The sequence below is a fragment of the Schistocerca nitens genome, chromosome 2, assembly GCF_023898315.1.
Source record: "Schistocerca nitens isolate TAMUIC-IGC-003100 chromosome 2, iqSchNite1.1, whole genome shotgun sequence".
NCBI lineage: Eukaryota > Metazoa > Arthropoda > Insecta > Orthoptera > Acrididae > Schistocerca > Schistocerca nitens.
The window spans coordinates 141,915,312-141,937,613 of record NC_064615.1 but is presented as its reverse complement, the minus strand read 5'-3'; the positions used below and the strand labels follow the sequence as shown (position 1 = coordinate 141,937,613).

The 22,302-nt window shown below is 42.6% G+C and overlaps 1 protein-coding gene across 1 annotated transcript in view; it reads right to left on the bottom strand.

The window, feature by feature from the left end:
* Window positions 1–22,302, bottom strand: part of LOC126234876 (sialin-like) — a 613,986-nt gene that overhangs the window by 228,312 nt on the left and 363,372 nt on the right. Inside the window, exon 3 of the mRNA XM_049943616.1 lies at window positions 1,984–2,030. Within this exon, the coding sequence (XP_049799573.1) occupies window positions 1,984–2,030 (47 nt within the window). The remainder of the gene's footprint in view (window positions 1–1,983; window positions 2,031–22,302) is intronic.

Below are 22,302 nucleotides of genomic sequence, written 5' to 3'. Positions count from 1 at the left end.
ATTTATTTGCTGTTTTGTAGGCTATATCAGTTCTTCCGTTTTGCATATTTTCTTCCACTTCCCTGCACGTTTCCTCAAGAAAATTTTCTTTTGCTTTCCTAGCTTCTCTATTTAATAAATTCATCAGTCTTCTGTATTCAGATTTTCCTTGTTCATCAATTGCATTTTTGTATAATCTCCTGTTTTCTATAAGTTCAATACTATCTGCTGCAATCCATTTCCTCTTGTTTTCGATTTTAGTTTTTCCAACTATCTTTTCTGCTGCTTTTTATATACCAGATTTAATTTGATCCCAGTCTCCATTTACTCCATCATTTTGAAAATTTTTAGCTAGGTTGTGTGTTTCGTGAGCATAGTGCATTTCCAGTCCCTCATTTTCCAATTTTTCTAGTTCCCATTTAAATTTTACTGGCTTCTTCTTCAAACATTTGAATCTGAGTGAACTTTTCATCAGGACCAGGTAATGGTCACTGCCTATGTCTGCAGATGGATAGCCCCTGCTTTCTTTTACCTGGTTCCTAAAACGTGCTTTCACTAGAATGTAATCAATCTGCTGTCTCCTCAGGTCTCCAGGGTCCTTCGATGTGTATCTTCTTCGTTTGTGATGTTGAAAAAGTGTGTTTGCAACAACTAATTGGTGCCTCGAGCAGAACTCAATTAGTCGATCTCCTCTTTCATTTTTTCTTCCGAGTCCATATTTGCCAACAGTTCCTTCCCCCGGTTGTTCATCCACAATCGCATTCCAGTCCCCCATGGCAATCAGGTTTTCATCCTCCTTAACATTTCTCATCGCATTACTTATTTCTTCGTATAATCCGTCAACGACTGCATCTTCTTCTTTGGATGTTGGCATGTATGTTTGTATTATCATAGTGTCCTTTGGTTTAGTTTCAAGTTTGAATAGTATTATTCGAGAGCTATATTGCACATATCCCTTGACACGTGAGTCATAGTTTTTCCTCAAAATTATTCCAACTTCTCCCATTCCTGGTCTATCTTGCTCAGTTCCAGTGTGAATGACTCTGTATTCTTCAGACCATAAATCATCTGATTGGGGCCGTCTCATCTCAGATATGCCAAGGATATCGATTACCAGTTGTTCCATTTCAAGTTTTAGATTTTCTACTTTTCTACACTGAAGCAGTGTTCTCACATTTCAAGTTGCTATGTTAAAATTGGGATTCTTTTCCTTCACCTTGTCTGTATCTTTTTCAGTCCCCACCCGGAGATTCAATTAGGGGACTATTTTACCTCCGGAAAATTTTACAGAAGATACTGGCATGGTTTTTAGCTGATGCTTGCGATAAGCTTAGTTCTTTAATGTGGTGGCTTCCTGTTGCCTTCCACATCCTATGCCGTTGACCATCAGCTGGTTCTTCCGCCTTTGTAAATTATTTATCATTTCCAGGGCAAGAGGGTGCCCTGCCCAGCAAATACTGGGGTGATGACTTATCCCGCTCATCCCTCGGTCCCTGTCCACGTTAGCCATCACATGAAGTGACGTTGCCCACTCTCTACCGCGTGGAGGTGTAGATCAGGAGTTTCCCTTCATCGGGTCAGCTACTTTATGTTTCTGCGCTGAAATGTTAATGATTTGTGTAGCCAGCCCGAGCCATTTGGATTTGTGCTGCATGCCGCCTTCGTTGTGTTACAATTTTAACGGCAAGTGGTGTACATTAAAGAGTCCTACATACTGTACGTGATAAATACACATGGGTGATCCAAAAGTTTAGATACAATTTCTCGATTCATGTTTACTAACCCCCTCAATGACTTCATGACTGCAGATCCAATTGAAAACTGGGTAAACAGCATACTTTTCGTGGAACAGGGGTACCAAAGCCTGCAGAGAGCTAGGAGTGATGCAGTGAACTCATCCTAGTGGCATTGTCTCTAATGAAGTCGAGGTCAGCGGGAACTTTAAAGCTTTTTTTCCTTCTTTGGCACAGTCATTGCTGTCAGGAAGAGAGCGTAGCTGCTTACCTTTCTGCGTGTCCGATACCTTCCCGTTGCACTCCACATCGTAAGTGCTGAAACAATTGAAATTACAGTTTAAATTTTCCTTTCTTCACTAGTTTCACACTTACTATATCTATAGTGCAATTACTGTTCAATACATCTTAAATATCTGTTTCAAGTTCTCAGAACGTGTTTTAGCAGATACTGACTTTCCTTATAGATTAGTTTAATAAATACGACTTGATTCGAAAGTTAATGTAGTAGATACATTTAAACAGTAAGAGAAGAGACTAGGTACCAAGAAAATTACAAGTGTGTCAGGGATTCCAATGACCCTGACGCACAGAATTTTTCCACGTAGTCACCATTTCTATGAAATTTTGATACAGCTAACAAGAATTTTCTAACAGTCTACGAATATTTGCCCGCATCTCGTGGTCGTGCGGTAGCGTTTTCGCTTCCCACGCCCGGGTTCCCGGGTTCGATTCCCGGCGGGGTCAGGGATTTTCTCTGCCTCGTGATGGCTGGGTGTTGTGTGCTGTCCTTACGTTAGTTAGGTTTAAGTAGTTCTAAGTTCTAGGGGACTTATGACCACAGCAGTTGAGTCCCATAGTGCTCAGAGCCATTTGATCTACGAATATTTCTGCCATCTGGGATTCCAATTGGCTGTCAATAGTAGGAACTTCCGAATAATGACAGCGGTCTCAAATGCGAAGTTATCGCTATCAGATGGTTTATCATAAACTTACCGTTGGAAGTTAGGTATTTTGTCACTTTGTTCGGGCAGCAGTATGCGGAAACAAAATTATCTGAACGAAGATCAATTCTTGAATTCGGCAATCATTATTGGCACGTTCCTGTTTGGAATAGCCTCAGTGCTCACGTAATCCGTCTACAGTGGCTATTAACTATACATGCAAAGCATTCGTCTCCGTAAAATAATTGGCAAACAACAGTTCTCATAAGTAATTAGAGGACGTCATAGCTCTCTGACAAGAGCTGCTATTAAATAATTATTACAACTGGTTTTAGTACTCAGACCATCATGAAGTATCCTCTGTCATGGGTGACGACACATAAAACGTACTTCATATTTAGTATATTTCATATGAATTATATTTCATGTTTATTATGTTTACAGTTAAATATGAGATGCATTTCATGTGCCCTTTCCCCGCCGCGCGGGATTAGCCGAGCGGTCTAAGGCGCTGCAGTCGTGGACTGTGCGGCTGATCCCGGCGGAGGTTCGAGTCCTCCCTCGCGCATGGGTGTGTGTGTTTGTCCTTAGGATAATTTAGCTTAAGTAGTGTGTAAGCTTAGGGACTGATGACCTTAGCAGTTAAGTGCCATAAGATTTCACACACATTTCGCCCATTCCCTCGGTGTATAGGATACCTGATAAAGGTCTAGGAGTGGGATCACTGGTGTTAATAAAGTATTCATCGCCAGCTCTTGCCGGTGAACTATGACGTTTTTTAAATACAAAGGACGTTCAAAAAGTTTTGCACAGTCGCCTCTAATTTTTTTTATTTTTTGCAGGAGGAGAATGAAATTTTTTGTGAACGTAGTTGGAAAATTTAGCTATAAGTTGGTATATAAAAGTATTTTCTTTTATTTGTAGGTGAGCCGTAATGGACCGTGAAGTAGATGTCAGGATGCGACAACAGTCGGTGATGGAGTCCCCCGTCAGGACCGGCGATGACTCTGCCACATCGATTCACAGGAAGTTGTTCCCTGTTTATGGGGAGGACACAGTGGGTCGCAGCAGTATCCATCGGTGATTGCAGAGGTTTAAAGACGGTGATTTCTCTCTACTGGACAATCCACGATGCGGTAGACCATCGACGGCAGTGAGTGATGTGAATAAGGAGACCATTGATCAAATCTTCCAAAATGACAGATGTGTGACGACACGACAGCATGCTGAAATGACTCGTTTGTCGTTGGGAAGTGTGGTATCACTGGTACAGTCACTAGGGTACAGAAAAGTCTGTGCACGTTGGGTGCCTAGATTATTGACAAGGGAAATGAAAACGATGAGGAAGAATACGTGCGAGGGTCTCATGAAGAACTTTACTGAAGAGTGGAAACAGTGTTTTGACAGCGTCATTACCCATGATGAAACATGATTGTTTATGTCCGAACCTGAAAGCAAAACCCAATTCATGGAGTGGCGTCATCTGGGTTCCCCTCGGAAGAAGAAACCAAGACTTTCACTAACAGCAGGCCGAAAGGTGATGGCCTCTTTCTTCTGGGATCAGTGTGGTGTCATTTCCACTGACTTTTTGAAACCTCCACAATTAACCGGGACAGTTACTGTTTGTCATTGGACAAGCTGCGACGTGCCATCAAGACCCACAGACTACAAGGGTCAGCTCATCAGACTACACCATGACAATGCCAAACCCCATACGGCCCTTATGACGCAGGAGAAAGTCAGGAAAATGGGTTGGAAAATTGTTCCTCATCCTCCCTAGGGTCCGGACTTGGCTCCTCTGATTTTTACTTCTTTGGTCGTCTGAAGGCCCACCTGCAAGGTAAAACATTTGATAGTGAGAAAGACCTTATTTCCCGTGTCAAGCGATGGTGTAAATGTCAATCCCCAGAATTTTATCAAAGTACATTTACTTCATGGAAATAACGTTGGACTTTATGCGTCATAGCTGATGGAGGCTACATTGAGTAGGCTCAATGTATAGTTAAATGTTCCAAGTATGTTCACAAAAAATTTCATTCTCCTCCTGCAAAAAATAAAAAAATTAGAGACGACTGTGCAAAATTTTTTGAACGCCCTTTGTATCTGTCATAATTACCACTGCACGTCGTCCGCACAGATTGCAATGGATATCATGTCAGTCACAGTGCTACCTTTGAAACATTATTTCCGATTGAAAGTTACAGCATCACTCATATAACTTGTGTGATGTGTTGTGACTGTTATGCCTGCCCTGTTCACATGATACCACACTCGTCAAAACACAGTGAGTACCGTAGTGGATTTAATTACGTTTAATATCGAAATCCGTACTACACGCCGCCAGAAACATTACGAGCCCAGTGTATTAATACATCAACAATATCTGTGAACAAGGTCAGAAAATGTTTCGCTCGACTTTATCTGCACCCCGTATTATTGCTATCTGCGTCTAGAACCAGTTATCTTACATTTCTGCAATGAATCCGATACCGTTCTGGATGTAAGATGATGTTGGAACGTATTTTGCTATTCCCCACAATGAGAGGAAATAATTTGTAACAGTTCAACTGCTCAGAAATTCATTTCTTTTTTCACTTATTTTCATCCGTCTACCTCGTTGAATGTTTCCTTGCCTCCTCTTTCACAGCAACATCCTATTATTCCAGTATCCTATATCAATCGATCACTTCTATCCTCGCTCCCTTTGCTCTTGGCAATTTTTTTATTCCTGAAATCCACTTCTGCTACTGTATAAACACAGCCCATGTTCGACAAAACAGTTTTCTTTTTATTAAGCACATTCAAAAACAATCAAAATCCTGTTTCTGACCCCATAACGTGCTATCTGTTATTATTACCATTACCATTATTATTATAATTGCTGTTATTCGTTACCTTATTCACATTTGTATATTACTGATAATGATAACGGTTTAAACAAAATAAAACTATCAGTATATTAACTATACTCTTTGAGAACTCGACGAATTATTCTGCAGGTGCTCGGACCAACTACCTTTTGTGGTGTCCAAGCAAAAGATGCAATCACAGGTCCAGTAGATTATTCTGTTTTCTGTGGATCAAGCCTGTCTCTGACGTCACCACAGGACTTACGTATACCAGTTTCTTCCCACACAGTATCTACTTCAGTTCCCCGGTCGCAAGATCTCGTCATCTTCTTACTGTGGGTCATGTGTGTTGGCAACAGAAACTCTTATTAGGAAGCTACCTATTCACATTTACTGGTCATATTATGTCAGATCCACTGTATCTGATTGTTTTGTCAGTAAATATACTGAGCTACAGTACACCTTTAAATTGTCACTTTGTACACTGGTGAAAGAATGGTATCTTTATTTTATTAATGAGAAACCTTTTCCGTTAACTGATACTGCAAGTCCAAATTTCGGTGATTATTTTAGCGACTTCGTCATGTCTCTGGATGCCACGTTAATAATTCGTGACATAATTCACTTTTAATACTCGCACTTCTTTCAGCTACAATCGTTTCTTTATTCTTATCCTTACTCTAATTGCATTATATATTTATTTTCAGTTGTAAAATTTTTTCACTGTTTAGCTTTACTTGAACATAGCTTTGTGGTAGCAGGTAACGTTCAACTGAAAAAGAAATCCAACCTGTCTTTCTCCAAAACTTATGAGTTCATGTGTCTGAAACAAATGATGTTGGTTAGAGACCCTCTAAAGGTTGATCTACGGTCCTTGCATTTTTGTGGGAACTCTTAAGGTCCTTCTATTCTTGAAATAACCGTATCATATATTTCAGGACCATTCAATTACCAGATACTGTTTATTTGAAAAGCTAATTCCTCGTACTTCGTCAGTGCTCCAACTGTTTCTGATTTTCTACATACAGTTTTACATAATTCTCGTACTATAAGTGCGTGATGTGGTTGTGGTTATTAGAGTTCATTCAGTAGCACAAAAGATTCAAGACCAATTTCACCGCCGGCCGGTGTGGCCGTGCGGGTCTAGGAGCTTCAGTCTGGAACCGCGTGGCCGCTTTGGTTGCAGGTTCGAATCCTGCTTCGGGCATGGATGTGTGTGATGTCCTTAGGTTAGTTAGGTTTAAGTAGTTCTAAGTTTAATAAGCCACAGCTGCAAAATACTAACACGAATTCTTTACAGACGAATGGAAAAACTAGTAGAAGCCGACCTCGGGGAAGATCAGTTTGGATTCCGTACAAATACTGGAACACGTGAGGCAATACTGACCTTACGACTTATCTTAGAAGAAAGATTAAGGAAAGGCAAACCTACGTTTCTAGCATTTGTAAACTTAGAGAAAGCTTTTGACAATGTTGACTGGAATACTCCCTTTCAAATTCTAAAGGTGGCAGGGGTAAAATACAAGGAGCGAAAGGCTATTTACAATTTGTACAGAAACCAGATGGCAGTTATAAGAGTCGAGTGGCATGAAAGGGAAGCAGTGGTTGGGAAGGGAGTAAGACAGGGTTGTAGCCTCTCCCCGATGTTATTCAATCTGTATATTGAGCAAGCAGAAAAGGAAACAAAAGAAAAATTCGGAGTAGGTATTAAAATTCATGGAGAAGAAGTAAAAACTTTGAGGTTCGCCTATGACATTGTAATTCTGTCAGAGACAGCAAAGGACTTGGAAGAGCAGTTGAACGGAATGGATGGTGAAACTTCCTGGCAGATTAAAACTGTGTGCCCGACCGAGACTCGAACTCGGGACCTTTGCCTTTCGCGGGCAAGTGCTCTACCACTGAGCTACCGAAGCACGACTCACGACCGGTACTCACAGATTTACTTCTGCCAGTACCTCGTCTCCTACCTTCCAAACTTTACAGAAGCTCTCCTGCGAACCTTGCAGAACTAGCACTCCTGAAAGAAAGGATATTGCGGAGACATGGCTTAGCCACAGCCTGGGGGATGTTTCCAGAATGAGATTTTCACTCTGCAGCGGAGTGTGCGCTAATATGAAACTTCCTGGCAGATTAAAATTGTGTGCCCGACCGAGACTCGAACTCGGGACCTTTGCCTTTCGTGGGCAAGTGCTCTACCACTGAGCTACCGAAGCACGACTCACGACCGGTACTCACAGCTTTACTTCTGCCAGTACCTCGTCTCCTACCTTCCAAACTTTACAGAAGCTCTCCTGCGAACCTTGCAGAACTAGCACTCCTCAAAGAAAGGATATTGCGGAGACATGGCTTAGCCACAGCCTGGGGGATGTTTCCAGAATGAGATTTTCACTCTGCAGCGGAGTGTGCGCTGATATGAAACTTCCTGGCAGATTAAAACTGTGTGCCCGACCGAGACTCGAACTCGGGACCTTTGCCTTTCGCGGGCAACTGCTCTACCACTGAGCTACCGATGCACGACTCACGACCGGTACTCACAGCTTTACTTCTGCCAGTACCTCGCCTCCTTCCAAACTTTACAGAAGCTCTCCTGCGAACCTTGCAGTACTAGCACTCCTGAAAGAAAGGATATTGCGGAGACATGGCTTAGCCACAGCCTGGGGGATGTTTCCAGAATGAGATTTTCACTCTGCAGCGGAGTGTGCGCTGATATGAAACTTCCTGGCAGATTAAAACTGTGTGCCCGACCGAGACTCGAACTCGGGACCTTTGCCTTTCGCGGGCAAGTGCTCTACCACTGAGCTACCGAAGCACGACTCACGACCGGTACTCACAGCTTTACTTCTGCCAGTACCTCGTCTCCTACCTTCCAAACTTTACAGAAACTCTCCTGCGAACCTTGCAGAACTAGCACTCCTGAAAGAAAGGATATTGCGGAGACATGGCTTAGCCACAGCCTGGGGGATGTTTCCAGAATGAGATTTTCACTCTGCAGCGGAGTGTGCGCTGATATGAAACTTCCTGGCAGATTAAAACTGTGTGCCCGACCGAGACTCGAACTCGGGACCTTTGCCTTTCGCGGGCAAGTGCTCTACCACTGAGCTACCGAAGCACGACTCACGACCGGTACTCACAGCTTTACTTCTGCCAGTACCTCGCCTCCTACCTTCCAAACTTTACAGAAGCTCTCCTGCGAACCTTGCAGAACTAGCACTCCTCAAAGAAAGGATATTGCGGAGACATGGCTTAGCCACAGCCTGGGGGATGTTTCCAGAATGAGATTTTCACTCTGCAGCGGAGTGTGCGCTGATATGAAACTTCCTGGCAGATTAAAACTGTGTGCCCGACCGAGACTCGAACTCGGGACCTTTGCCTTTCGCGGGCAAGTGCTCTACCACTGAGCTACCGAAGCACGACTCACGACCGGTACTCACAGCTTTACTTCTGCCAGTACCTCGTCTCCTACCTTCCAAACTTTACAGAAGCTCTCCTGCGAACCTTGCAGAACTAGCACTCCTCAAAGAAAGGATATTGCGGAGACATGGCTTAGCCACAGCCTGGGGGATGTTTCCAGAATGAGATTTTCACTCTGCAGCGGAGTGTGCGCTGATATGAAACTTCCTGGCAGATTAAAACTGTGTGCCCGACCGAGACTCGAACTCGGGACCTTTGCCTTTCGCGGGCAAGTGCTCTACCACTGAGCTACCGAAGCACGACTCACGACCGGTACTCACAGCTTTACTTCTGCCAGTACCTCGTCTCCTACCTTCCAAACTTTACAGAAGCTCTCCTGCGAACCTTGCAGAACTAGCACTCCTGAAAGAAAGGATATTGCGGAGACATGGCTTAGCCACAGCCTGGGGGATGTTTCCAGAATGAGATTTTCACTCTGCAGCGGAGTGTGCGCTGATATGAAACTTCCTGGCAGATTAAAACTGTGTGCCCAACCGAGACTCGAACTCGGGACCTTTGCCTTTCGCGGGCAAGTGCTCTACCACTGAGCTACCGAAGCACGACTCACGACCGGTACTCACAGCTTTACTTCTGCCAGTACCTCGTCTCCTACCTTAATCTGCCAGGAAGTTTCATATCAGCGCACACTCCGCTGCTGAGTGAAAATCTCATTCTGGAATGGATGGTGTCTTGAAGGGAGGATATAAGATGAACATCAACAAAAGCAAAACGAGGATAATGGAATGTAGTCGAATTAAGTCGGGTGATGTTGAGGGTATTAGATTAGGAAATGAGACACTTAAAGTAGTAAATGAGTTTAGCCATTTGGGGACCAAAATAACTGATGATGGTCGAAGTAGAGAGGATATAAAATGTAGATTGGCAATGGCAAGGAAAGCGTTTCTGAAGAAGAGAAATTTGTTAACATCGAGTATAGATTTATGTGTCAGGAAGTCATTTATGAAAGTATTTGTATCTAGTGTAGCCATGAATGGAAGTGAAACATGGACGGTAAATAGTTTGGACAAGAAGAGAAGCTTTCGAAATTTGGTGCTACAGAAGGATGCTGAAGATTATATGGGTAGATCACATAACTAATGAGGAGGTATTGAATAGGATTGGGGAGAAGAGGAGTTTGTGGCACAACTTGACGAGAAGAAGGGATCGGTTGGTAGGACATGTTCTGAGGCATCAAAGGAATCACCAAGTAAGTATTGGAGGGCAGCGTGGAGGGTAAAAATCGTAGGGGGAGACCAAGAGATGAATACACTAAGCAGATTCAGAAGGATGTAGGTTGCAGTAGGTACTGGGAGATGAAGAAGCTTGCACAGGATAGAGTAGCATGGAGAGCTGCATCAAACCAGTCTGAGGACTGAAGACCACAACAACAACAAGTTCTAGGGGACTGATGACCACAGATGTTAAGTCCCATAGTGCTCAGAGCCATTTGAACCATTTTGAACCAAATTCACCACAGAAGTGAATATTAAGTCTTCCGGAGATATTACCCTGTTAATGAAAGCAATTGCGTTAATCTCATCTTTGAGGTGCAGACTTGTCATGCATGTGTTGATCATTGTTTCCAAACAGTAGATGGAATTCCGACACATTCTGTGAGCATCGAAAGTCTGAATTAACCAATAAAGTGCAACTAAATCAAAAGCCTTGCTTTAGTCAACGTAATAGATACGCAATTTTCATATCTTAATATGTATCTGTTCGGTAATTAGTTGACGTTTACAACTCAAAAACCCATGGTACAACCCATCTGTTCATCTTTAGCTTTATTTTTTCTTTTTCGTTTTCTTTTTTATTATAACTGTTATCACTTTCACTGAGTGTAGATTTTATTTTTTGAATACCTGTAAACAGTTTCGACACAACATGAAGACTTCTTATTGGGAAGTTATTGTATTATTCTTATTATTTTACTATCTTTACTTCTCACAACAGAAATTATATTGTGAAATACAGTCACATCAATTCTTTGTTCCTTCGAGCTTCCCAGAAGGTAGCATGTGAAAGTTGCTGAATTTGGACGGGTTATTCCTGTAACTGACATATCAGATCTGAATATGGTTCTGAATGAACCGAAACCGGTCATATGAATAAAAAAAGAAAATTGCAATCAAGACGGACTTTGAGTAACATTATTGTACAAGTATTTTATCCCCTGCTTTCCCATTCCATTCCCAAATTACATGTGAGGCTGACGATAGTTATGGGTGTGAATTGTCATGAATACCTGGCGCGGAGAATGTCGGAATAAGTGTTACATTTCTTGTTTGATGCTGGAACGTACCGTCTCAGAATATAAGTAGGGGAGGGCGTTGTACACTTTGCTGGCTTTTGGCTCTACCCAGCAGTGCAAAAGAAGTTTAATATGGTTTCTTGTTTAATTTGTAAACGATGTCAGTCACTGTCTGTGTGCTGCATTCTTTTTCTGAAATTACAAAAATTGCTCCGAAAAATTAAGGTTTTTCCAAATGAGAAAACTTGTTCGAAGGTACTACTGGGTCATGTACCTAGGAACAAATATTCTATTGAAGTTTTAAAATGTTGCTATACAGAAAATCTGGTCAGTTCCGTATTTAATATTATAACTTGTACACTATTACTTTACTACATACCTATATTCAGTAAGAGAAATCACATTAAGTAGAAGTATTACCAAAAACCATTTATAACTTAAATATATTTTGAAATAGAAGCACAACTCTAATTTTTCAAGAAAGGTAAATCGTTAAGAAGTTAAAGAAACTCGTTTGATTTGCAAGCATTTCATTTTCTGTTGATGAAGATCTTTCATTTCAAGTTACAAGATGGCGCACGACCGACGAAGCATGGCTTAACCTTCCGCACACTATATAATCAGTTTTAAAAACATGTATAATTTTGCTCAGCATAATATTCTGTAACTGAACACTAACAATATCTATGAAACAGCATCGGTATATTATACAGCACTTAAATGTATAGATCTCCAAGAAGATGCACAAACAAAAACCTCGTGTCTCCCAGCAACAATAACAGCAGAAAATTCTGGTAACTGTTTCTGTCGACCTCTGGCACTCACGTCATCACGTGATGCGAAAGCCGGTCACAGGATTGAAGCAGCGACCAGGAAACAACATGTGTTCCGAGGCTCTCCCCAATCCTTTGTGAAATGGACAACGCCTTGCCTGTAGTGAAGTTCATTGTGGACTGTTTCGATGCCTCGCGCAGTCCACGTGATCTCACTAACAACTGCGCAGCCCTTGTTTTAACCTCCTCTGATATTTCCGTTAATCCTACTTGATAGGGTTACTACAATAGCGAAATGTACTGAATAATCGGTCTGACTGGAGTCCTAAGCGACATTCGTCATGGAGGAATACACGTTCCTACAATTCTCGCCGTGAGACGGTCGTGTCTGGCTCACTCACAATTAACCCAGTTGGTGTTCCACAATGTATCGGTTAGATCTCCCATCCCCGGACACAGCAACCATTTATACTATCGTCACTCATACCTCCATCCTTATGTGCTTCAAACCTACACAGCATTTACTGGAAACGGTCCTCGATCGACTTGCCGCAATGGTCATTATCATCGACAATGCCTTAACGCCAGCCACACCATGACTACCTGTGTTTTATAGTAAATCACGAGAGAGAACTTTTTATTCTATGTTGTTGTGGTCTTCAGTCCTGAGACTGGTTTGATGCAGCTCTCCATGCTACTCTATCTTGTGCAAGCTTCTTCATCTCCCAGTACCTTCTGCAACCAACATCCTTCTGAATCTGCTTAGTGTATTGATCTCTTGCTCTCCCTCTACGATTTTTACACTCCACGCTGCCCTCCAATGCTAAATTTGTGATCCCTTGATGCCTCAAAACATGTCCTACCAACCGATCCCTTCTTCTAGTCAACTTGTGCCACAAACTTCTCTTCTCCCCAATCCTATTCAATACCTCCTCATTAGTTACGTGATCTACCCACCTTATCTTCAGCATTCTTCTGTAGCACCACATTTCGAAAGCTTCTATTCTCTTCTTGTCCAAATTGGTTATCGTCCATGTTTCACTTCCATGCATGGCTACACTCCATACAAACACTTTCAGAAACGACTTCCTGATACTTAAATCTATACTCGATGTTAACAAATTTCTCTTCTTCAGAAACGATTTCCTTGCCATTGGCAGTCTACATTTTATATCCTCTCTACTTCGACCATCATCAGTTACTTTACTCCCTAAATAGCAAAACTCCTTTACTACTTTAAGTGTCTCATTTCCTAATCTAATCCCCTCAGCATCACCCGATTTAATTTAACTACATTCCATTATCCTCGTTTTGCTTTTGTTGATGTTCATCTTATATCCTCCTTTCAAGACACTGTCCATTCCGTTCAACTGCTCTTCCAAGTCCTTTGCTGTCTCTGACAGAATTACAATGTCATCGGCGAACCTCAAAGTTTTTACTTCTTCTCCATGAATTTTAATACCTACTCCGAATTTTTCTTTTGTTTCCTTTACTGCTTGCTCAATATACAGATTGAATAACATCGGGGAGAGGCTACAACCCTGTCTCACTCCTTTCCCAACCACTGCTTCCCTTTCATGCCCCTCGACTCTTATAACTGCCATCTGGTTTCTGTACAAATTGTAAATATCCTTTCGCTCCCTGTATTTTACCCCTGCCACCTTCAGAATTTGAAAGAGAGTATTCCAGTTAACGTTGTCAAAAGCTTTCTCTAAGTCTACAAATGCTAGAAACGTAGGTTTGCCTTTTCTTAATCTTTCTACTAAGATAAGTCGTAAGGTTAGTATTGCCTCACGTGTTCCAACATTTCTACGGAATCCAAACTGATCTTCCCCGAGGTCCGCTTCTACCAGTTTTTCCATTCGTCTGTAAAGAATTCGCGTTAGTATTTTGCAGCTGTGACTTATTAAACTGATAGTTCGGTAATTTTCACATCTGTCAACACCTGCTTTCTTTGGGATTGGAATTATTATATTCTTCTTGAAGTCTGTGGGTATTTCGCCTGTCTCATACATCTTGCTCACCAGATGGTAGAGTTTTGTCAGGACTGGCTCTCCCAAGGCCATCAGTAGTTCTAATGGAATGTTGTCTACTCCCGGGGCCTTGTTTCGACTAAGGTCTTTCAGTGCTCTGTCAAACTGTTCACGCAGTATCTTATCTCCCATTTCATCTTCATCTACATCCTCTTCCATTTCCATAATATTGTCCTCAAGTACATCGCCCTTGTATAAACCCTCTATATACTCCTTCCACCTTTCTGCCTTCCCTTCTTTGCTTAGAACTGGATTGCCATCTGAGCTCTTGATATTCATACAAGTGGTTCTCTTTCCTCCAAAGGTTTGTTTAATTTTCCTGTAGGCAGTATCTATCTTACCCCTAGTGAGACAAGCCTCTACATCCTTACATTTGTCCTCTAGCCATCCCTGCTTAGCCATTTTGCACTTCCTGTCGATCTCATTTTTGAGACGTTTGTATTCCTTTTTGCCTGCTTCATTTACTGCATTTTTATATTTTCTCCTTTCATCAATTAAATTCAATATTTCTTCTGTTACCCAAGGATTTCTATTAGCCCTCGTCTTTTTACCTACTTGATCCTCTGCTGCCTTCACTACTTCATCCCTCAGAGCTACCCATTCTTCTTCTACTGTATTTCTTTCCCCCATTCCTGTCAATTGTTCCCTTATGCTCTCCCTGAAACTCTCTACTACCTCTGGTTCTTTCAGTTTATCCAGGTCCCATCTCCTTAAATTCCCACTTTTTTGCAGTTTCTTCAGTTTCAATCTGCAGTTCATAACCAATAGATTGTGGTTAGAATCCACATCTGCCCCTGGAAATGTCTTACAATTTAAAACCTGGTTCCTAAATCTCTGTCTTACCATTATATAATCTATCTGATACCTTTTAGTATCTCCGGGATTCTTCCAGGTATACTACCTTCTTTTATGATTCTTGAACCAAGTATTAGCTATGATTAAGTTATGTTCTGTGCAAAATTCTACAAGGCGGCTTCCTCTTTCAATTCCAGTCACCCATGACTATTAAATTTTCGTCTCCCTTCACTACCTGAATAATTTCTTTTATCTCGTCATACGTTTCATCTATTTCTTCATCATCTGCAGAGCTAGTTGACATATAAACTTGTACTACTGTAGTAGGCATGGGCTTTGTGTCTATCTTGGCCACAATAATGCGTTCACTATGCTGTTTGTAGTAGCTAACCAGCACTCCTATTTTTTATTCGTTATTAAACCTACTCCTGCATTACCCCTATTTGATTTTGTATTTATAACCCTGTAATCACCTGACCAAAAGTCTTGTTCCTCCTGCCACCGAACTTCACTAATTCCCACTATATCTAACTTTAACCTATCCATTTCCCTTTTTAAATTTTCTAACCTACCTGCCCGATTAAGGGATCTGACATTCCACGCTCTGATCCGTAGAATGCCAGTTTTCTTTCTCCTGATAACGACGTCCTCTTGAGTAGTCCCCGCCCGGAGATCCGAATGGGGGACTATTTTACCTCCGGAATATTTTACCCAAGAGGACGCCATCATCATTTAATCATACAGTAAAGCTGCATGTCCTCGGGAAAAATTACGGCTGTAGTTTCCCCTTGCTTTCAGCAGTTCGCAGTACCAGCACAGCAAGGCCGTTTTTTTTAATGTTACAAGGCCAGATCAGTCAATCATCCAGACTGTTGCCCCTGCAACTACTGAAAAGGCTGCTGCCCCTCTTCAGGAACCACATGTTTATCTGGCCTCTCAACAGATACCCCTCCGTTGTGGTTGCACCTACGGTACGGCCATCTGTATCGCTGAGGCACGCAAGCCTCCCCACCAACGGCAAGGTCCATGGTTCATGGGGGAAGTTTTTATTCTAATGTAATCCAAATTAACGATTTTGAACTTCTTATTTTTTAAAAAGTTATTACCAATACTTGCCCCTCTGTGCCTTCACATGGGGGAATAAAATGATCAACAAACAAAAAAATCTATCAGAATAGGAAGAACTTGACAACGTTTCTATTACTAAATTTGTCGTCCAATTTATTTTCGGTGTTAACTCCTTTCTTTCTCTTTTCCCCCGTTGTTAGCGGAAGCTGAAACCGAAAAAAATTTGGTTCCGCTTTTACCGTCGCTATTTTTCGGGTTGTAGGAACCCACTTGCATTTTTGCAAAACTTACTGAAGTTGCCTTCAAATAAATATTATTGTAGCGTTGCCTATTTCACAATCACCGCAGTGTTTTTGTGATTCCGTTTGTTTTCCGTGAACGTTGAGAATACTGTCTATCTTGTGAATAAATCTATTTTTGTACACTTTCTGTCGCACGCGCGCGGGAGAGAGAGAGAATCAGAGAAAATGTGTTAGATTTTCAACTGAGAGGTGCGTTGAGTGAGAGGGAAGAATGGATGCGCATGACTGGGGCTTAGAATTTGGCTGGTGGTGCAACAGTGGAGGAACTATGACCCCTCTCTAACCCATCCCACTCACTCATCACCACAACCTCGACCCGTTCCTCAATCTTACCTCCTCCCAGTTTCTTCAACTGTTTCCCCCCTTCCCGACCCCCCTCCCCCCCCCCCCACGGAGCTTTAACCGCCCCTCACCCCCTCCACACCCTCTCCATTCATATCTCTGCTGAATATTAAGCCACATCTTTTGTTACATTCGCATTCTGCTTCTCTCTTTCTCTCTGCCTCTCTCTCTCTCTGTCTCCCCTTTATCTATTCTCCTAGCTGTCTCTCTCTCACACTCTCTCTCTCGCTCTCTCTCTCTCTCTCAGACACAGACACACACGAAGACTCTCTCTCTCTCTCTCTCTCTCTCACACACACACACACACACACACACACACATACACAAGAAAAAGCAAGCAAAAAAAAAAATGTAACAGTAGTCACAGGCTGCAAGAAAAACAGACACTGTGCTGAGCGCAAAACACGCGGAACTACAGTGTCAGTTTTATGAACACAACTTTTGTGAAGTCTTGCAAAAATGACGCCCACATTGCACCAAGCATTATTTATCGGCAGATCTTCCTCCATTTCACAGTATTTTTTTTATGACATGACATCCAAGCATTCAGTTGTGTCGCTCGTTAACAGCACCATAGATCGCCGACGATTTTCCTCTACCAGTCTGCAACATTAAATGCAAAGTTCAGCGTGGACTTGGATTGTAGCGAGCTTCTTTTCCTACATCCCAACATTCCCAAGCATATACATTTCTTCAAGCGAGGAATTACTTCAAATGTCCTCAGTTCTAGGACGGCAGCTCCAGCTCCGGTCAGAAATTACAGCACCATCTCCAGCGACAGTAAAAACGCGTCTGGAGCGCGGCCAGTATGTGCGAGCGAGCATAGTTCTACGGCCGTCGCTCCATGTGCGAGGCAGCCCTTTCCTGTCGCTTTGGCCCGTTACGGCCGCGAATAAATTTAGTAATATTTCAGTCGTTTTCCGGCCTAACATATTGATTTTATCTGGCGCGCTGAGAATTCGGAACGCGCGGGGCTCTGCCGACAGCAGCGCTGCACAGATGGCAGCACGTCTTCTGGGCCGAAACACCGGCCGCCTCGGCGTGGAGGGACCTAACTACAGATGCCTGCTAAACATCGCCGTTTAGGTCCAATGCTACAGTCGCAGTAAAGAGACTGAAAGAAGGTGGATGTTGTAAATGTAGTCGTGAATCTCACTATTAATTAAGCCCAAACATCCACAGTAGCAGAAAAGTTTCCCTATTACGGTTTCTTAATGGTGGCTGATTTTCAAACTTTCAAATAAACACGTATCTGACAGCGCAATACTACAACAAAAATTTCGCGACACAACAAGAAATAAAAAATAACATAAATTGAGAGTATGTTACAAAATGGTACTTAACTGTAATAGTATTTGATGCTTGGCACTTGATGTCCTATACCTAATACAGTGATATCTAAAACAACTTCGCTACATCCTGGCATTCCTTCACCCTGTCACTATAACTGAATATAATACTGCAGACACTCTGAGTTGGTTCAAGTTCTTCGTAAATAGCGACTGCTAAGTCGGAAGGCAGTCTTCACAGAACTGTACTGAGTGAGCTGCTTGCTCTAACTTGAACTGTCTAACGGCTGGTTCGTAACTAAGTCTGCAGCACATGGGGTTTGGTGAGTCTCGACGAAGGATCTGCATGCCTTCCACCACAATCCGGAAATGGAGTATTCCACGGTTGGCAGCGCGCCCTATGCCGGCTGTCCACACTATCAGTCTACATAAAGTGTGTCCATAACTCAAATTTCACAACGCTGTAGAAAGAGTACCACTGTCAGAATGACGTCAAATTTGAACAGCCTATTATTAATGCAGGGGGAACGTTATGGAACCAAAAGCTATCGAAAATTTTACTAACAGTTGGTGGTGTGAGATCGGCTACAAATGACAGTTGAATCGCAGTACATCTATGGATTGAGTTGCACATTACACCATCCGTACTGGTCAAAGTGGGTGAGTGTACAAGTTCGGCAATCAACAGTTGTAGCAATGTTAGTTAGGTAAGCCCACCCACCACGGCAAGGTCGCAAAGCGTCGGATAGAAAAAATACGTTTTTGCCTAAAACTGCATGAAAAACTAAATGACCTCGGTTTCAAATTGTCGTGAGACATGTTCAATATGCTGTTCTCCTCTCTCGTAGCGTTTGCCAGTGACGATAGAGGTAACAGGACCCGCAGGACTCTTTTACTCGAAAAAATATGACCCTACGCTGAACGAAGACGTTAACCCGCACAACACAGTCACCTTTGCAGAATTGAGTGGTACCGGTTGATGCCCATGAGGATTTTCCGTTGCCATATTCTGCACTTCTGCATATTGCCATGTCCTTGGAGATGGATATGAGCTTCGTCTATCCACTTTGGTGTGAGCAAGAAATTCCAGAGCGAACGTTTGTTTGATGGCGGCTCAGCAGAAAGAAACTCCTGAATATGAGTGACTGAATCGATAGCAATTCAGGATGTTTCGTAGGACTTCATGCACCATGCTGAGAGGCATGTCCAACGTTCGGGCAATTACCCGTGCACTGCACGTGTGCACACCACTGTTTGACCCTTCCTGCAATGCTGTGGCCGCACCTTCAACAGACGACGGATCAAATGCTTTCCTGCCTCTGCCACATTGCACTTCAAAAAAACGTGTCTTTTAGAATTTTGAAAACATTTTCTCCAGACCCTTGGCAGACATCGGACCAATGCGTTTTTTCGTACCCTTGAGTGTCCAGACCTTCCGAAAGGCGATTGGCGCACAGTCACCGTTCTCGTAAAAGACTTTCACCAGCTGTGTGCAATCCTTCATGGAGACAATCATGCTGAGGAACAGCCGTGAGCTGCTCGTCTGCTGGTGTGCATACATACTCTGACGCTTAGAGCGCCGTCTATTGCTAAGATTTTTGTTTTTTGTATCATGACGTTTCCCCCGTGCGTCAATAACAAGCTGTTAAAATTTGACGTCATTCTGAACAGTGGTTCCCTTGCTACAGCATTTTAAAACTTTAATTATGTATACCCTGTATATGACACTCTGAAAGAAGGGTCGCGAAAGAAGGATGAGTTCCGGGTTCCTGAAGGCTATCTGTGTGGTGGCGGCTTCCGCGGTATTTTTTGTGTACCTCTTGCGTGGTGCAGAACGTTGGGTAAAGGCATTTATTCTTATTAAAATCTAACGATTTTTGTGTATTTTTAAGGTAGTAGGAGGCCTGCTTCACTACGGACAACTGCTTCATCTTGTAACGGGAGATTCTCCTCTAGGATTACTTTTTCTGAACAGTAGTTGTCGATACCAGTGTTATTTTTCGAATTTTTGACATGTCAATATTACCTAAGTTGTTAATTTTATACACAGTATGTTATAGTTCAAGCTAAAATTTACGAAAAAGAATTACTTTGTAAAATATTTAAGTTACGATGTTATAATTGATAAGTACTAGTTAGGAATGTACAGTTAAAATGTTTTAGAAACATTTGAAATTACGAATTATTTGCACACTTAAAATTTCTGTCATTAATTATGAAATCCTGTACTGTTTACTATATCTCTGGATTCATCTATGACATAATAATTCAAATTGATAATATAACGAAAACTAGTAGGAATTCATTTGTTAAGAAAAATTTTAAACCCTTTGGAATATTGTTATTTCCGTAGAGTGTGAGGGTCGCAAGCTTGCCTCTGCTGTGATCGGACGTATTATTGTGTAATTGATGTGACCAATGCAATTTCGGCTTTGTTAATGTGAAAAATCAAAATACTATATGATATACTAAAATGTGAGAAAATAGGTGGAAAACATATTTACGTAAAAAATTCTGCAACAACAATCTTCCAATTATTTTGTTGAAACCAACCGTGAGGACCTGATATTAGATTTTCAGCTTCAAGAATCAGACCCCTAGACAAGAAGAACTGGAGCCTTCTCAACATGACAAACTAAGTAAACTTGAAAGATTATCGCTCCTCACAAATCTCCATAAAAGACTTTGCTTAATAATTACACTACTGGCCATTAAAACTGCTACACCACGGAGATGACGTGCTACAGACGCGAAATTTAACCGACAGGAAGAAGATGCTGTGATATGCAAATGATTAGCTTTTCAGAGCATTCACACAAGGTTGGCGCCGGTGGCGACACCTACAACGTGCTGACATGAGGAAAGTTTCCAACCGATTTCTCATACACAAACAGCAGTTGACCGGCGTTGCCTGGTAAAACGTTGTTGTGATGCCTCGTGTAAGGAGGAGAAAGGCGTACCATCACGTTTCCAACTTTATAAAGGTCGGATTGTAGCCTATCGCGATTGCGGTTTATCGTATCGCGACATTGCTGTTCGCGTTGGTCGAGATCCAATGACTGTAAGCAGAATATGCAATCGGTGGGTTCAGGAGGGCAATACGGAACGCCGTGCTGGATTCCAACGACCTCGTATCACTAGCAGTCGATATGACAGGCATCTTATCCGCATGGCTGTAATGGATCGTGCAGCCACGTCTCGATCCCTCAGTCACCAGATGGGGACGTTTGCAAGACAACAACCATCTGCACGAACAGTTCACGACGTTTGCAGCAGCATGGACTATCAGCTCGGAGACCATGGCTGCGGTTACCCTTGACGCTGCATCACAGACAGGAGCGCCTGCGATGGTGTACTCAACGACGAACCTGGGTGCCCGAATGGCAAAACGTCATTTTTTCGGATGAATCCAGGTTCTGTTTACAGCATCGTGATGGTCGCATCCGTGTTTGGCGACATCGAGGTGAACGCACATTGGAAGCGTGTATTCGTCATCGCCATACTGGCGTATGACCCGTCATGAAGGTATGGGGTGCCATTGGTTACACGTCTCGGTCACCCCTTGTTCGCATTGGCGGCACTTTGAACAGTGGACGTTACATTTCAGATGTGTTACGACCCGTGGCTCTACCCTTGATTCGATCCCTGCGAAACCCTACATTTCAGCAAGTTAATGCACGACCGAATGTTGCAGGTGCTGTACGGGCCCTTCTGGATACAGAAAATGTTCGGCTACTGCCCTGGCCAGCACATTCTCCAGATCTCTCACCAATTGAAAACGTCTGGTGAATGGTGGCCGAGCAGTTGGCTCGTCACAATAAGCCAGTCCCTACTCTTGATGAACTGTGGTATCGTGTTGAAGCTGCATGGGCGGCTGTATCTGTACACGCCATCCAAGCTCTGTTTGATTCAATGCCCACGCGTATCAAGGCCGTTATTATGGCCAGAGATGGTCTTTCTGGGTACTTATTTCTCAGGATCTATGCACCCAAATTGCGTGACAATATAATCACAGGTCAGTTCTAGTATAATATATCTGTCCAATGAATACCCGTTTATCATCTGCATTTCTTCTTGGTGTAGCAATTTTAATGGCCAGTAGTGTGCTTGGCATTGTTTAATGTGGACAATGGATGGAAGATGGAAGGAGGGGTTGGGGGGGGGGGGGGGGTAGATTACATTCTCAGGTTGTTTCAGATGGATTCTCTTCTCAGGTTTCTAATTGTTTACTCGAGCAAAAAAAATGTACTGAACAACAAAGGTGCTAAAAACGAATGGCCTGGCTACGGAAACATTAATTTGATTGTTGACTCTCTCTCTCTCTCTCTCTCTCTCTCTCTCTCTCTCTGTATCACTACTTTTTTTTATATTTCTCTACATTAACTCCAGAACATATCAATGAACTGAAGAAGAAGGCAGAAGTCCTGATCTCCTTCGGGAAAATTCAGTTTATGACAAAGGTCAAGTTGCCGCCCTTAGTAGTAGAGCTAGAAG